At 38.8% G+C, this 16,736-nt stretch overlaps 1 protein-coding gene across 3 annotated transcripts in view; it reads left to right on the forward strand.

Annotated features, from left to right (window-relative positions):
* Window positions 1–12,907, forward strand: part of SLC1A2 (solute carrier family 1 member 2) — an 89,935-nt gene extending 77,028 nt beyond the window's left edge. For 2 of the 3 annotated variants that reach the window (XM_085062672.1, XM_085062671.1), the window contains exons 10-11: window positions 47–278; window positions 3,744–12,907. In XM_085062672.1, coding sequence (XP_084918798.1) covers window positions 47–278; window positions 3,744–3,818 — 307 coding nt within the window. In that variant the 3' untranslated portion in view covers window positions 3,819–12,907. Of the gene's footprint in view, window positions 1–46; window positions 2,834–3,743 lie in introns of all 3 variants that reach the window. The other variant, XR_014852685.1, reaches the window with a different exon arrangement.
* Window positions 12,908–16,736: the final 3,829 nt, after the last annotated feature.

Consider the following 16,736-nt stretch of genomic DNA (forward strand, 5'->3'; position numbering starts at 1 on the left):
TCTTCCTGTCACGCCATTCAGCCTCTGCCTTTTCCTTCTTTTGTAGGGACCGGATGAGAACGTCAGTCAATGTAGTGGGGGATTCTTTTGGTGCTGGCATTGTCTACCACCTTTCCAAGGCAGAACTTGACACCATTGATTCCCATCATAAAGGGCATGAAGACATTGAAATGACCAAGACTCAGTCAATGTATGACGACATGAAAAATCATAGGGAAAACAACTCAAACCAATGTGTTTTTGCAGCTCACAACTCAGTCATGGTAGATGAGTGCAAGGTACCTTTCACATTTATGGATATTGAGACATGTATATAGCACTGCATGCTTTATTTTATCTTATTTTTTAACCTGCATGTATTTTTCAAATCGTTCTGCAAATAACAATGTGACAACAAGGTCCATGAACCCCAGACATTTTGAATGTGTTTGACCAGTTCAAAAGATGTTTTTTTGCACTCTTCTTAAAACTTGTCATTTGATGGGAAAAAATCATGTACTTTGTTTACATATCAAAAGGCAAGATGCAGCGTATTATGGAATATGCCAAGACACAGAGAATATGGCATCACCTTCTATGGACATTTACTTAATTTTCTGTGGCAACAGAGAACTTAATTGCCAACCCAAATGAAGGATGGCTGCAATTCAGATGCAGGTGTTGTCACTTGCTGACTGCCTTCATGATATGCTGTTCAGAGGTTGACACGTTGAATGCGCTTTAGCATGAGAATGTTCCTGCACTCACCCAGCATGCTTCTGCTTCGCTTCCGTCAGCGTTCCTTCCCGAGGCACTAAGGCACAAACACTGTATTCCCTCTGTAATCCTTGCTGTAACTAACATGGGATATTAATACTAATAATAACATCTTGATCAGAGTGAAGTGAGCTTGAGCAACCCCACCAGTTGAATGAGAAGGAAGTTTGGGAGGTTAGTGGTTAAACGTTCACTAAGAACACTCTGCAAGGATGGGGCAGTTTAAAAGCTTTTGAAAAGAAGGAGAAAAGAAAGTGAAACAAGGTGGAACTTCTAATTTCATAGTCTTTTTTTTTTTTTTTTATTAATGCTCCAGTCTGATGCTGTGCACTGTCTTTCAGACAGTGGGTTTACCAGTCAGCCCACCTTAGCCATTTATCCAAACAGAATCTCTTGTATCTTCCAGTTGTCACAACTGAGAAAGTATCTAGGTGTGAATGACTGCACTAAGTCCATTAGCAGACCACCATTTATATTGCAAATATAAGTCCTATACTATAATTCTCAATTGTCTCTAGCCTGGCTGGAAATGTTCTCTAGAATGTTTTTTCTTAATGCTTACTTCTTGTTAATGCAGGCTAAACCTGAATTTTCAGGGGAAAAAGTAATACTGAATTCAGGGGATAAAAACACCAAACAAACAGCTTTCATCTTATCATCATTTTTTCCCTGAATCTTCCAAAGTTTCAACTTTTTTTTTTTTTTTTAAATCATACATTTTATTCTGACATGGCTCTCCCATTTCTCTTCTGACCCACTCTTTTTCTATGAGAAAAACTAAAAAAAAAAACCTGAAATGGAAAGAGAATACAGGTTTACACAAAAGTGAAAATTGTCATTAATTTATATCTCTCAAAAAAGGGAAGGACACAAGATTAAAATCTGAAGAAAAAGAAACTCTCTGGAAAGAATGATAGAAAGCATGTACACACACTTCTTGGATAACTTCTTCTGGAATTTTTTTTTGAAAACTGCTTTTAAGTTAAATACATAATGCTAATTTTGGTGGGTTTACGCTTGTGTTCATGGAATTGAATACTGAGAATTTTATCTCCTCCCAGTCTCTCAGATTTGCACAGAAATCCAAGTCACATTAGAAAGAAGCAGCCCGTTGATGCAATCAATACTTGCTGCACTCTTTTCTCATTTAGTTTCTCATATAATTTCCCTCAGCTGAGACAATAGTTTGCCTCAAAAACATGGATTAATGGCTCTGTATGTCATCCTAAGCACACCCTTTAATTAAAGTTTGGGACCAGTGATTGATGAGCTAGAAATGTTTGTCCTTTTCAATTGTTTTAGGTTTGCTCTGCTTACAGTCTCAGTTTGCACTTTTAAACTCATGAAAAGAGCCAGGCTTTACTGGATTGAGCACAATTCTGACAAATCCTGCCTTTGAGCAGGTCACTTCTCTAGCCCATGTGTCTGTCTGCAAGCTGCCAAAAGGATGTGTTGTTATGACCTAATCGATGAGCTATGAATATATGCTGACATTTGCAAAACGTTTGGATCATGTTGAAGTGGTCTACAACTCCCAAGTGTTAGACTTGCAAAGGCAACAGAGTGTAAGATCTGGGGTTTTGAATCAGTCAAGTTAAATTTGGAAAGATGTCTCTTCATCCTGTCTAATGCACTGGTGGGTTGAAAAGCTTACTGCAACTCTGGTCAGGATATGTAAAAGCTAATCTACTAGCATGCCCTTTCTATTTACCTTCTGTAATATATTCCATGTATAACACTAGTAGTTTGTAATTTTGCATGGTCAATGTACATAATTAATAGGTAGTTTACCTTTATATGGGGGTAGAGTGGTTGTTATTGCATGATATTTTTGTATTTTTTTATTACCATATTTCACATGACTGTGTGATTTTCATTTCTGAATAAGCTGTTCATTCCTGTATTTGCATGTTTTCCCCTTCCAATTATCTAAGAAAAAGCTTGACTGTTTCAAAAATCAGTGCATTTTGTCATGTTTCCATGTCCCAATGCTTCCATGCATCCTGTTTATCCAGCATGGGGATTTTCAGCTCTGTCTTTAAGTTTTCATTTGAAGCTGAAGATGTTAACTTACAAGGTAAGTTAGGAAAAAGTAAGCCATCCATTTAGAATTAAATGAAAGATTCTCACACATTATCAAGATATAGATCACTTTTGTAAAGTTAAGTTGACATTTTACCTTTTTGATTTTTGATTTTTCAAAGTCCTTTGGCTGGAGATATCTTTCTTGAAACATGCGTTTATTTATGCTGATCTGTAGAGTGGAATATAATGTCTGGTGTTCAGTGTGAGTTGGTAGATCTCTATAGGTCTTCTACCATACTAAAAACCTAAAAAATCCAGCATATATCTTTACAGGAAAGAGTAAGGTTTTGCTGTACTTCATGTGAGACCAGTTTAGCATTACTATGAATTTTTAATTTGACTATAGTCAAAATCTTTCACTACATTGTTATAGTGGTATGATGAACAATACTTTCACAACATGTCTTTTCTTCCATTTCTTTAAAGGTGGTGTAATTGTAGGTGAGTTTGTATAGATACACATCTATGATTTTTCTGGCCTTGCATATTTTTCATGTTGTTGCATTAGTTATGCAGCTTTTCTCAGGAATCCCACTGAAAAAAGACTAATTTTCTACATTAAAAAAATAAATAATCTGTTTTTTTTAATAATCCAGAGAAATCTACAAGAGATAGAAAGGGTTAGAATCTGAAATACTTATTTTAAAAAACCTGCAGTGAGGGCAAGAGAATGTGGAACATTTTTCTACTACTGATGTTTTCTAGTCATTATAATAAATAAATTAACAGGCGTCTCACTATTTGGGAGTATTGTGAATTCTGAATAAATCCATTTTACTTATATAATAAGTGACATTGTATTTAATTCCTGTAAATATCATGATCTTCCATATGAAACTCACTACTTTTCTTGTCAAAGTGCCTTGGCCTTTAAGTCGTTTGTTGATGATAATTACTTGCAGGTAACACTGGCAACCAATGGCAAATCTGCAGACTTCAATGTTGTTGAAGAAGAGCCCTGGAAACGTGAAAACTAAATGAAGAGATTCCTAGCTGCATCCTTAATAAATCCTGAAGCTATCTTCTGGCAGAAGATACCACGATTAAAGAAGATTTCTCCTTTTTTTTTTTTCCTATTTAACATCTACAGTTTCTGCTTAATTTTGTAACTGAAACTTAGCAAAGATCTCATCAAGTCATTGTAGTGTCTTTGCCAAGCAATGATCCATAGCCATCTGTCTTTGTGTTACTGTTTGGATGATGCACCTGGAGAATTCTCCATGCAGTGCAATGTGCTCTCACCCCCTTCCCCTTTCATTCAAGACACAGAGAATGTAAATGCTGCAAAATGGGAAGATCAAAGTGCCAGTACAGTTCACTACAGGGACTCAGGGTCACAGATACAAGAGAAACATAACACCACGTAAGCCTTCAAGTGTTTTGGTGACTCTTGTGGCATACCTGATCTGTTTATCACTGTATGGCTAAAAGACCTTTTGAAAACATCCATGAAGATTTCTATTTGTTCTGATAATAACAAGCACTGTACTTTTGTGCCTAGTTGTACTTTAAACTGACCTTAGATCCAGGGGCAAGATCAATGCACAGAAGTCAATAAATTATCCCAGACATTTTGTTAGATCAGTACAACTAATACTTAGCACCAAGAGAAGACCTTAGATTTGTATGTGCATGTGGTGTGTTTTCATCAGATGTCCCAGGGCAGATCCAGCCTTTATTTTATGCTGGGGCTGTGCTGCTCTGTGACCACAGTGCACCATACAACACAAGGCAGTAAAATTACAGGGGTGGTAGTTCCTTCACTAAATCTATGTCCGATGTGCAAAATACAGAAAACCATGGACTCGGTTATGCCATTTCTATTCAAAGGAGGTAGTACCTTACTATTCACCCTGCTCCACTGATGTCAGACAGTTTTCTCATGTGGATGGCATACTCAAGTAAGGTACTACTAAGATTGATTATGGATGTCATGATTGGGTACTTGATAATGAGCTGCAAACAAATTCTGAATCCATCACTCTTACAGAATTTTTGAATGTGATCATCAGTAGCATTTGCTGTGAAGTGAAAGCCATCTTTCAAGTATGTCATGTTTCAGACAGTGGCTAAATCCTGAATTCATTGCTAAACCAAATTCCATATAAGGCTAAGAGAATTTGTCCAGGGTTAGGACTGAATGAAGATTAAACCAGAATTTCAGGATTTAGGCCAGTACATCGAATTTACATCTCTGTCTCTTTTACAGAGTAATAAGTATATAACTCCCTAATGTCAGACAAGTGTTTCTTGGAGTACATGGCATCTGAAATAATGAGACAGTGTTTGGTCAACATACTGTATCCGACTCATCCTGTCAGAAGAAATTGCAGTGAGAATAATCACCTTGTGAATTTTTTTAAAAGGTGCTTGTTAATACTTGGCAATTTTAAGATACTGGTGAATACCATTATATTGTTAGCAATGTTCCATAGCGAAGCTGAGCCACGGGGCCATGGAAGGTTGTACTCACAGAACAAACTTTGTGCAGTTTTAGGGGGAACTCTCAGAAGTTTTCAGAATGAATCAGAATATGAGCATATGGTGAACTTAAAAATGGAAAGAAACAGAGTTCAAACATTTATGGAAGCTGGCCATCCAGTGTCTGTGCTCAGACCTGTCATGGGTTTAAACAGGAATAATGTGTTTAACTGTAGAGTGTTACTTGGCTCTGTAGAAGTTATTAAAGTAGAAATATAATCTGCTCTTGTTCATCTGCATTCATATAAATATCTCTGAAACTGCACACGGACCTGAGCTAGCCAAGGCTACTTGCATGATCAGTGATGTGCAAGATCAAGTCCATTGTCAGAGTATCCCTCATTTAAGCATTTATTGTGGAATACTTTTCTTACCACTGTATTTTTGTCATCACTTGAATGCCATGGCCAAACAAATCCTGAGCAAAATTCCTTATATAATTTGACAAATATTGAACCACTGTGAATTCTGTAGGTCGCTAACATATATTAGAGGGGGAGGTCTTTAACAAAGGCCTCCTGAAGTATCTTAAAGGTATTTTTGGGGTTTTTTGTGAAGGATGGAATTGTAGGTTATTCAGAGAAGTGGCAGGCAGGTTGTGTACTCTTTTCTTCAGTCATTGCTATTAGCATATCCAGAGTTAACCTCTATCTAGCTACTGCTTCCCAAGTAGCATTCACTGCGTTATGTGCCAGAAATGTGCCTGGGATGGTGTGTAGGTGCAGTAAAACGTTCCCTACTCTGAGGGTGGTGGGTCTCATCAAGTGAAATTTGCTGTCACTTGAGTGGTAGTCATACCCAAGAATAACACACGGCGTTTACCCTGATTTATCTCCAGCATTCTTGAGCTGTTCCATGGCACAGCTCACCTTAATAGATGATTTTTCATCCTCTTCAGCATAGCAGTTTCCTAGGAGCAGCCACACTGGTGGCTTGCATTGAAAGTAGCTTTAGAAAACTGGTCTATATATTGTTAGCTGTCATTTGAAACTGTTTAGCAGTTGGAAACAAACAGGAATGTCAGCAACATGTGACTAGGCAGCTCCACAAAATTACATATTGAGAAATGCTTAGAATATGCTTCCAGTTATCCACTTGGGATGTAATGTCCTTTGAAGAGTGCTTCTTTGGATGGAGAAAGAAGGAATGGAAGGAAGGAAGGAATGCAGTGCTAGAGAAACCCCACCCACATATGGGAGAATAAATTTGGATCTTTTGATAGGATTAGAATAGCAGACTGTGATTTTAAAGTGGTAATTCTGTAGATACATAACTCAGGGATTTTTCAAAATATAATTATGATGGTATTTCTCTATTTAAATGTGGATGTGGGAGAAGGAGAAATGTTGGGTTTTGTATACTCCTCTGCTTGTAGCCTGACTGAATATTTAATATAGTGTTACTCCAGTGCAGCACTGTATTAAATCATCAAAAAGCTTTCCATTTCTGTGGGAAAATGTAACTCACTCTTGGCTTTCATTTCTCAATTTGCTCATTCCACATGAGGCCTGGTTGCTACTTAACTAAATAAACAGAAAATAACCCAGGGAATGTCCACTTCAGCTAATCCAAGATCCACGTTTCAGCAGGCAGTGCTGGTTACTGGCCAGCTTCCTTTTGCTTTCACTAGGAGTGCCGATGCATTAATTGGCATCTGTCAAATTTTTAGCATCTGTTCACGGTGTTGGGGTGGCAAAGCTAAAGAAAAAGCTCAGTGAAAAGTCATTTGGTTTCTGTGTAGTTCATATTAACATTGCTTTCTACATTCATCTCATTTGCTGTTCTGTCAGTTCCCCCACCTTTGTCTGTGCAGCTGTGATAGCCTTTGGCCTTTGGATTGCTGGCAGCACACTGGCACATGGAAAAGTCTAGACCAGGCAAAGACTCTGTTTATTGCACGCTAAATTGCATAGATGCTTATGCATTTGCTTGATGTATTTGCTGCTGAAGCTGAGTCGGCATTCTCGTAGTGTCTGTTCACTGAAAGTAAAGCACACTGTATGTTAGAACTGCAGGAGAGGTGGAGCACTTTGCCACTTAAATTGTTTCTTCATTACTTCCCTTGGAAGACAAAGGCTGTGCCAGCCTTTTAAGAAACATGTGTGGGTCTTACAAAGATTCTTCAAATAGGTAGGGCAAACACCATTTAATCCCTATTACAAGATGTGCTCTTTCCATTTGAATTGCTGGGGAGAAACAGGATGTCTTTGAAAAGCTGTTTGCAGTAGTGAAAACTGTGCCTGCAATGCTTTGACTACATGAAACCCCCAGTGAAATCTGTGGGAGTCACAATCTTCCAGGAAAAAATTCAAGTCCCTTCCTGTCTCTGTTAAGTTATAAGACATTTCACAATCACATCCCAGGGAATAGTCTTTGTCTGCTATAATGAAGTTGATTCTCACATCCAAAAGATTTCTGCCAAGATGCTTCTTTTATACATAATTGTTTCTGTGCTAGAAGTCCAGCACTGAATTTAAAACTCAGCACAAAAATAAGGATCAGCCTCATTACAGATTTTTTCCCTTGTTTTCTCTGAGATAGAGCTGATCTCCATCTCTTTCTCAAAACACATGGAATTCCACACTTTATGCCACTTCTAAAAGGAGGAGCAATATGGATTTCTGATTTGTTTTCCATCACTCCCAGGGTCATTAGTTTTCTGGCAGTAAACACTCAGAAGAGTAGACTGTTCATCTGAGAAGCTGTAGCATCAGCATGGGAACAAATTTATTCTGGTGACTGCCTGGATTTTCTTTGCTTCCTTGCCTTCACTTGTGTTATTGCAGCCTTGTTGTAGCAACACAGCAGCAGTCGCACAAATCCCCATACCTATAGGTAGTATTAAACCTCTACTCTGACATTCACTTCTCTATTTATCTTTTAAAAGGCTCTGAGCTTTAGTACCAGGCTCTGAAGAAACCTGTTGTGGAGATGTAAAGGTATAACTGTTTCTCATTTCTTTAAGTTCCATTCAGCTCCTTTTACTGCTGCATTTGAATTAATTTACAGAAGGATAAATAAGGGCACTTTATAAAAATGTACTGTAATATTACTCTGTTATGAGCCTGAAGACTATCTTGATTTTATTACTGTGACTTTTCAGGCCACAATGAAGATATTTTTCATATTGGCCATTATTATATGTGTGTAGTCCATTGGGACAGGTCACCTTGGCTATAATTCACCTTTTATAAGACAATGTAGAAGCTCCTGTTCCCAGCAGAAAGCATTCTTAGAAAGATGAGTTATTTTCTGTTCTTCAATAATATTGGTGACTTTGAAGGGAAAATATTTACCCAATTTCCTTTGTCTAAAGAATGATACAGAGAGTGTAGTTTCAAGTACTAAAACAAACAAACAACGGATTTGCAATAGTGAAGGGTCAAAGAAGGCAGTCAAGCTGTAAATGAATTGTTCAGCTGTGCCATGCTGGTTTTGAAAACATGTTCTTGCTCATGATGTTCCTGAAACAATGCATTTAGTGCATATTCCTTCCGAAGTCATCGATCCTTCTTCCCCCATGGGCACCAAGGTTGTATCTCCCTGCAGACAACTCACAGACTGTGCAGTTCTGCACACTTTTGGCAGGACTCCTGGTAAAGTCCCCAGGAGCAGTGCCTGGGTAACAAGCTCTACAATGGGTGCCTCCCTCATTTTTTCTTCCTGGCCATACTTATGTTCAGTGGAAATCTGCTGCTATGAATGAGTGAAACCGCTGCTGGTGCCCAGGTGTTGGTAATTCTTTTACTTCTCTTTTGAGTGGCCTCCACAAGGCTCTGAGGAACTGTCCCTCACATATGCCCAACATCCCAGAGACATCTTCCTCTGTTCAGGGGAAACCCAGTGACTCCCCACTGCTGGGTTGATAAAAATCTAACAGATAAAGTGGTTGTGCAGTTGCAGCTATGAGTCTTACAAAAAAGCCAAGTTCCAAACATTGGAAAAGCCTAGAGCACATGACTGAGCCACTGAGTAGGTCTCTACTAGTCCAGGATGGATATAACCAACAGCCTAATGCAAGATCTGGGGAGACAAGAAGACTTGTGAGGTTTCTCACTTTACCCAACATTTAATCCCCTTTCATTTCTAACTCCATTCCGCTGCAGAGCCGATGCTGATCAACGCTAGAGCATTCAATCCTTCTACTCTTCTACTCAGCATTCAGGGGTCCTGCAACTGTTTCTAATGATGCTCTGTGGCTCACACCATTGCACAAAGGGAAGCTGTCATGGGCAGCATCACACAACCTGGATTGTCTCATACCTGTATATTGCTTTGTACATAAATAGTGTAGTCTGCTGGAATTTTTGTATCCTTCCTTTCCATTCTTTTTTCTACAGTTTTTCAAAGACTGTATTCAAACTCTGCTTGCATATTGATTTTGCAGTCAGTATTGTAGATTATAGCATTTCCATTTTGGTGTTTTGTATGGACTTGCGAGTTCTTGTGTACTATAGGTTGTCCTTCCTACTTAAAGATAATTGCATACACTTCCATCCAATATATCCTGCTCCTTTCTTAAATATATCTTATTTCCTATGATCTAGTATAAACTCTTGCTTGTAGAATGCATCAGAAAAAGCTGAATATGTATTTATAGAGTTAAATATTGTGTGCTCAACACTGCTTTTGTCAAGAATAATACATGTTTTAGGGGTTTGTACTTGTTCTCTGGAAACTACAGTGTAGACTGGATAAAATTACCTAGTATCTGTAATTTACAGACACACAAATATTTTCTTAGACTGTTTTCTATGTGATCAAATAAGGTAGGGAAATAACCCTTTAAAGGTGATCTGTACCTTAGAACAAAACCAGTTTTCTTAAGACATTTAGGATCAATGAAATATTTTTGTGTTATGTTTAGCAATGAATTATAGACAAAGCACAAAATGCAAGAAGCAAATAGAAATTTCAAGATGTCCTTAAATGCTGCAGTTCATCATGGAACAATATTATAATAATCTGAGCAATCTTCTAGATTGACTGTCTTGGGCAATCGTCCCTCACTTTTATAATTTTTCCTGATGTTACCTTTGCCAAATCCTGCAGTTCTTCCTTAGGACCTGTTAATGTATAATTCACTGGCACAGAATGCAGTTTAGAGAAAATGAGATCTGGGTAGACAAAAAATACGTTGTCAGGTACCCCATCCATCTTGCTACAATTCCGTGTGTGTGAGTTCAGCCTGTGGAAAAAGTTCAGGATTTTGCCACCTAATTTTACTTTTCTTGAAAAAGGACCAAGAGAACCACCACCAAGGGACCAATGTAATTGGGTAGCATCCATACAAATACCTCCTGTTTTCTTATGTATTTTAGAGAGAATAATCTCTATATTTTTGGACCCAAATGACAGTTACTTCTCATTTTGGTCATCTCTTCCCATTAGGCAAATACCTGTTGGCATTAAGGCCGTGGCTATTATAATTTCAATTTAATTAATAAGGAACTGTTTTTAGAGAAATAAAAATAAATTAATACAAATATTCATAACAACTATATAACAACAAAAAAGATCTGCTATGGCCTACTGGCTCTTTGACTGTAATTCAAAACAAAGTAAACATTGAATAGCAAGGACTGCTGTCCCAGTGTGATACTGGGCATCTCTTCAACTATTCAGAAATCAGTGGGGCCATGTCATTCTGCTGAGGTTTCGGAGCCTAAGTTTCTAGTAGATGTATATGTAGGAAGTGTGTTGATATACCTTTGTATTTTAATTGATATTGTATTTTAAATCAGATGTAACAGGTATTAACTTAATAGGAATCACAGGTAGAATAGTGCTGAGTTACTAATAGCTGTAAAACCTTATTGATACCAGTTTTGACATTTTGTTGAAGCATGATGTCCAGTGCCTCTCTGCACTTAGTGTAGATAACGTAGCTATCAACACGTAATTTCAGTGAAATGGTGTATACAGTATGTGTAGCTGTGCTTCAAATTAATTTAATTGGTTTCTGTGTGTTGAGCCATAGTAGAAAATTAGACTGTTTTAAAATTTTGTTCTACCTTCTGTTTTTCATTTGTATCTGGATTTGTTTCTTTTTGACTGTTGAACTGATTAGGTTCCACAGCTTAGTAACTACTTTATCTGTCTCTTATGGAGTACCCAGTTTTAATAACATTCAGGATCATGTATGCAACCATCATTGTAAATATGTTAATTTTAGTTTTCAACTATCTAACCAGTATGGTGTATGTTAGAAGCTGCATGTGTGTAGTTCCCTGGCAGTGAGTGAAAGTGATCCCAGCATAGATTTGCTGCCTGGTGAATACACTTGTTATGATATACAGAATTAATGCTCACCTGGAACAATAAGTTTCTGTTTTATTTTCTTCTTGTTTGCTTGACATGCTTGGACTCTTTATCACCAGAAGCTTAGTAAGTCACTGTTTAAAATGGCACAATGAATGAGGGGAAATCCATCTAACTGCACTCCTGTTGGATGCCTTTGGCTCTGTGCATCATTGAGCCCTTAGTCACATCATGGCAACACAGGATCCCTCTGAGTCACTTCCAGTCACTCTTGACCACAAATGCCAGGAAAGCAGTGCAGTCCCACGGCTGGGACTGAGCAAGCCTGCAGGCAGCAAGGGGCTGCCAGTTCTCTCCAGAGTGCCTGAGAAATCTGAGTAGGAACCTCTGCTTCATCCCTTTAGCAGGAACAGTCTCTGAGAAAGACAAATACACTCATGGGCAAAGGGGCACTGTTTCTTTCATTGTTAAAAAGGGGTTATTAACATTTATTGGGAAATAAATGCAAAACTAAAGGCTTCTAAAGCTACTGTGGCTGTTGTAAAGGCCTGTTATTTAAAAAATTATGTCTGATCATAAAAAAAGACACACGAACCACATAGTGGCAAAAATCCTCTGAAATCAGAGCTACAGTTCAGATCTATGAGAAAATAAAACCTTCAGGCAAGAAGAAGCTGATTCATTCCTAGATACTCTGGACCTGGATCTTATAAATATAACAATCCCCTGTAAGCAGAAAGAAATAAAAATCAGGCCCCAAAGCACAGAAACTATCCTGCTTGGTGAGTCCCATTATGATGCTTCAGGATGAATTGCATGCTGGGGTACTCTGTGCTGCCTACTCATCATCCCTTGCCCCTTTGTTAAGGTGACCAGGCACAAACTGAAATGTTTTGCAATGTTCTATTGTAAAAAGGATAAAAAGGAAGAGGGATAAGGTTGGTCTTTACACTCAAAAAGTTCCGCAGATTTTGAAATGACATACTGTACAGTAACTATAACACAGTTTGTTTAGAAATTAATTGATGCAGATGATAAAATTTCTCCCAACGCTGGGCTCTGTTCTTGTACATTGTAGTGGGAATGCCTTGTAGACTGATTCTATTTTTGTAGTTCAGGTCCTTTCCTCTTTACAAGGATTGTTAGTCATTTGCTTTTAATGCTTTCTTACAGAGTGAACTGATTTCTGTAACTTTCATGTATAAAACAAACTAGACATTCTTTCTATACTGGAAAAATAGTAATGAATATAATATTTCACTAAGTGTTGTACCTCTTATGTACATATCATCAATAAATGTTGATTCATAATTTTCATGACTTATATCTGTGAGTTTTAATTTCAGCCTGGGCTCAGCATGGGAATTCTTTGTGTAGGAGTTTAGATAAAGCAGTCTGATGTGAAAGGCTGCCTGTTCTGAAAGCTGCATGCAGGGTAGAAGATGGACCTGACTTTGCCAAAGGGTTAGAAATCTCACCCCTCACTTTATCCTCCAAATATTCCAGGATGCCGGCTGCAAATGAGCTCATTTCGCACAAAGGCCAGGATACACTAACTACAGTTCTTGGCAATGAAGCCTCGAGGAGTGAAAAGAGATGTTAGAAGAGTAGGAGGATACAAATCAATGGTTGCAGTTGCTTTAGAAACCTACTTCCCTCCCCTGGCTGCTAAAAAATAAATCTTTTATTCATAGCCTTTCTAAAAAAAAAAATAAATAAACAAAGCCCATAGCGGAACTTCTGGAGTTCTTTGTAAAGAAATCAACAGTATTTAACACATAAATTAAGAGATCTCATGGAGTGAACCATGGCCCTGTGGAGTGGCAGTTGCCAAGTATGGAGAGAGAGCTCCAACGTTCCTGCATGCTGGGAATAGCAGGCGCTACGGAAATAGCACGGCTACCGGTGTGTGATAAAGGCATGACCAAAACCTCAGCTGGGAGGACTAACAGTGTGCACAACCCTGGGCTCATTTCTTCTTAATCATCCACTTGAGAGATTTCCAAAGAAATCCAGGCATGGCAGGAAGTGGCTTTGGCAGTGCCTCAGCTGGCAGTCTGCCCTCTGAGTCAGTAACGAATTCGGTCCTGATGTGGTGCCATGAGGATCTTTGGGCAAAAAGCAAATCTGAGATCCCAGCTCTCTTCTGCCATTTTGATTCCAGAGACAAAAATGTCCTGATCTGGCCTCATCAACAAGCGTTGCTAATAAATGCATTCTGCTGACATAAAATTCCTTGCTGGAGTTAGTTCAGGATGCCCATCACTCACATACTTCATGTGCACTGTGTAAGTTCAAATTCCTTCCATAAATGGTGTCTGTTCTCCTGTTACACATCATGATAGAAGTTTAACATTAAAGGCTTGACACTGACCTATGTATGTTGCTTTTTTCAAAACAAGGTTTCTGCAAAATGCCTAAAATAACCAACCCATTCAGGAACCAGTACTGCATTTATATGAAGCTGGCCCTTCTGAAAATACACACCCAAAAGGCTGATTCTCTAAGCCCTTGCAAGCCCCCTGTGTATCCCTTTTTGCTGTTTTGCTTTGGTGCAGAGCCCTGTGCAGGCAACCAAAGCTGAGGCAGCTTCCAGGCTGGGCAGACGTCTAGCTGCTGTCTGTCTCTCTTGCACAGCATGCAGTGAAGGCAGGAAGGAAAGCAGAATGCATGCAAGATAAGGCCTTGTGGTTGTGGTGGTTCTGTGGTGATAAGCAGGATGTGTCTGTGTAGACTGATAAATGGCAAAGGTGACTCCTGCCCACCAAACTACGGGGACAAGGCCTGGGGGAGCAAGACCTGACACTCTTGGTGGTGCTTCTGGAGTGCAGGGATGAGTATTTAGAAAAGCAACATAGAGTCTGTTTTACACAGTGTTGTGCTCTTCATTCTCACTCGTGACTGGACTGAAAATGTTTGCTTTTCCTGAAGTCATCTGTAAGACTGACCTATCTCCATTTGGCTGCTTTCTTACTGGGGTGCCTGAAGATGCTCCATGGATTGCTCTCCTGTGATCCCTGGACTGCCCCTGAGAAATGCTGCTGTGCCGATGTGCAAGTGAGAAACAGCAGCTGACTCCCAATGCCATGAAGCAACAAGAAGAGGGACCAAGCTAGGAAGTTCACTCAAAATTCTTTCCACTCTTTAACATAGGTTTCTGGTATTATCTAGATGGACAGGATCGTATCAGCTTTGTTTCTGAGCTTGGTTACTCCCATTTTTGACCAGCCTGTAAACAATAGGCAGACTTTACACCTGTCCCCTTCATGGGCAGGGAGGAAGCTAACCTTCTTGAACAAAGGGTAAGTTTGTTAATTTTTAAGTCGCTGGCTGAACAAACATGCATCCTTACCTAGAGTTCATTTCAGACTTTTACCTGATTAATGAAAGAAAGATTAACTAGAAAATGAACCACAAAAAAACTGCAGGGAAATATCCAAGAACTATAAAACTCACTCCCCTAGTGAATCTGAAGACCTACTTCTGCAAAACAAAATGTGCTGAATTGAGTGGATGATTGGGAAACAGTTTTACAGGAAGACAAACTCCATGTACTTGCACACTAGGATACAGATAGACAGGCAATGCTTGGAAAAAGCCAAAACAGGGAATAATTTGTGGATCCAAAAAGTACAAGGAGCCCAAAATTTGCTCTGAGCTTAGTATCACTGATTGTTGTAGTCCACAGCATGTGCAGAAGACTCTTCTCTCCCTTGGTGTGCTGCTATCAGCTGAAATCACTGTGTTTTGTGTATGGTGCTCAGCTGTGATGGACTCACCTTAGATAAAATCAGCTGTGGAAAACTCTCCCTGAGCTAGCTCTGGTAAAGTGCTGCTAGCAATCTGCAGCAGCAGCCCTGAACAGGATGCTTGCTTTTAAAAAAAGTAGGTTGATAAAAAGTGGTGAATATAAACTCAGATTTTAACACACATAATGGGGCAAAACAGCTTATTGCCATTTGTTATCAGAAAAATGGAAGTGTGGAGTCTCAATTCATGCAAAGGAAAATGTGGTCAATGAAAATGATCTAAGGTTTTTTTTCAGATTAACCCAGGAGAAAAAAGCCTTCTGTTATGCCAGAAGCTAGATTATGTACACCAATGACTACAAGTAAATTTAGAATTAAAGCTAAAACTCAGCTGTACCAAAGCCATTTGGTACCAAATGACACCAGACCATTTATACAGTTCCACATGGAACTGGCAATAAGGGCATTAAAACTGGCTCCACCCTAACATGACTGCCCAAGGCAAGGCTTTCAGAAGCCAGGTACAAAACTTAGAGCCTCCAGGGAAGTGGAAAATGCCTTATTGCATCCTCCTCTGCCCTGGGTTGCTCTGATAGTTACAAGGACTTCAAGACAAACTCAGCAGACCTAAAAGTTTTGCATGTGCAGAGTCTCAGTGCCTATGAGCCATATGCTGATTTACCACTGCCAGCCTACATACCTCTAATCTCAGCTGTGCCTCAGCTTCAGCACCAGAAGGAAGCTGCTGTTGACCTAAATTCTAAGTTAAGTGGGTGTTTGAGTGAGACTTTTCCTTCATTTTCTAAAAAATGCTGGAGGTTTTCCTGATAAATGCACTTAAATTTATGACATCTTAGACTTGAACAATCCTATTTTGTTGTAAATTTGCACATACTTTTTTTTTCCCCAGTGAGAAATAAATTACTTGTAAGAATTTCATTTTAGTACAAAGGCAAAGCTATACTATGTATTAGACATGGCGACTCTTCCCCCCACCCCCCTCCAAAAAAAAAAAAAAAGGAAGAAAAAGTAATTTTATACAGATGTGTCTTCTATGTGGAATACTAAAACTAGCTGAAATTATGTCTGTTTCTGAGAAAAAAAAGTAATATTTTTGGCAGTCTTTCTGGACTTGTTTTGATGCAAAGCTTCATAGTTTTGAAATTTTTTTGAAAGAAAAACTAAAGACATTCACATCAGTGTTCAATGCACAACTTTGTGTGGCAGAGAATGTGTACAGATGGGTTTCATTCCCCCCACTTGTTCATCCAAAACCCTTTTGCCTGTAGAGTAGGAAGTTTTATTAAAAGCCTGAGACTCCTTGAAGGTGTCACTCAGGCAAAACCTTTCTACTGCTTGCTGGAACCATCCAGAAAAAATGGTAAGAAGGCTCTGTTTAAAGCA

Source organism: Lichenostomus cassidix, chromosome 5, assembly GCF_008360975.1.
Source record: "Lichenostomus cassidix isolate B80296 chromosome 5, HeHo_3.0, whole genome shotgun sequence".
In the NCBI taxonomy this organism is placed as follows: domain Eukaryota; kingdom Metazoa; phylum Chordata; class Aves; order Passeriformes; family Meliphagidae; genus Lichenostomus; species Lichenostomus cassidix.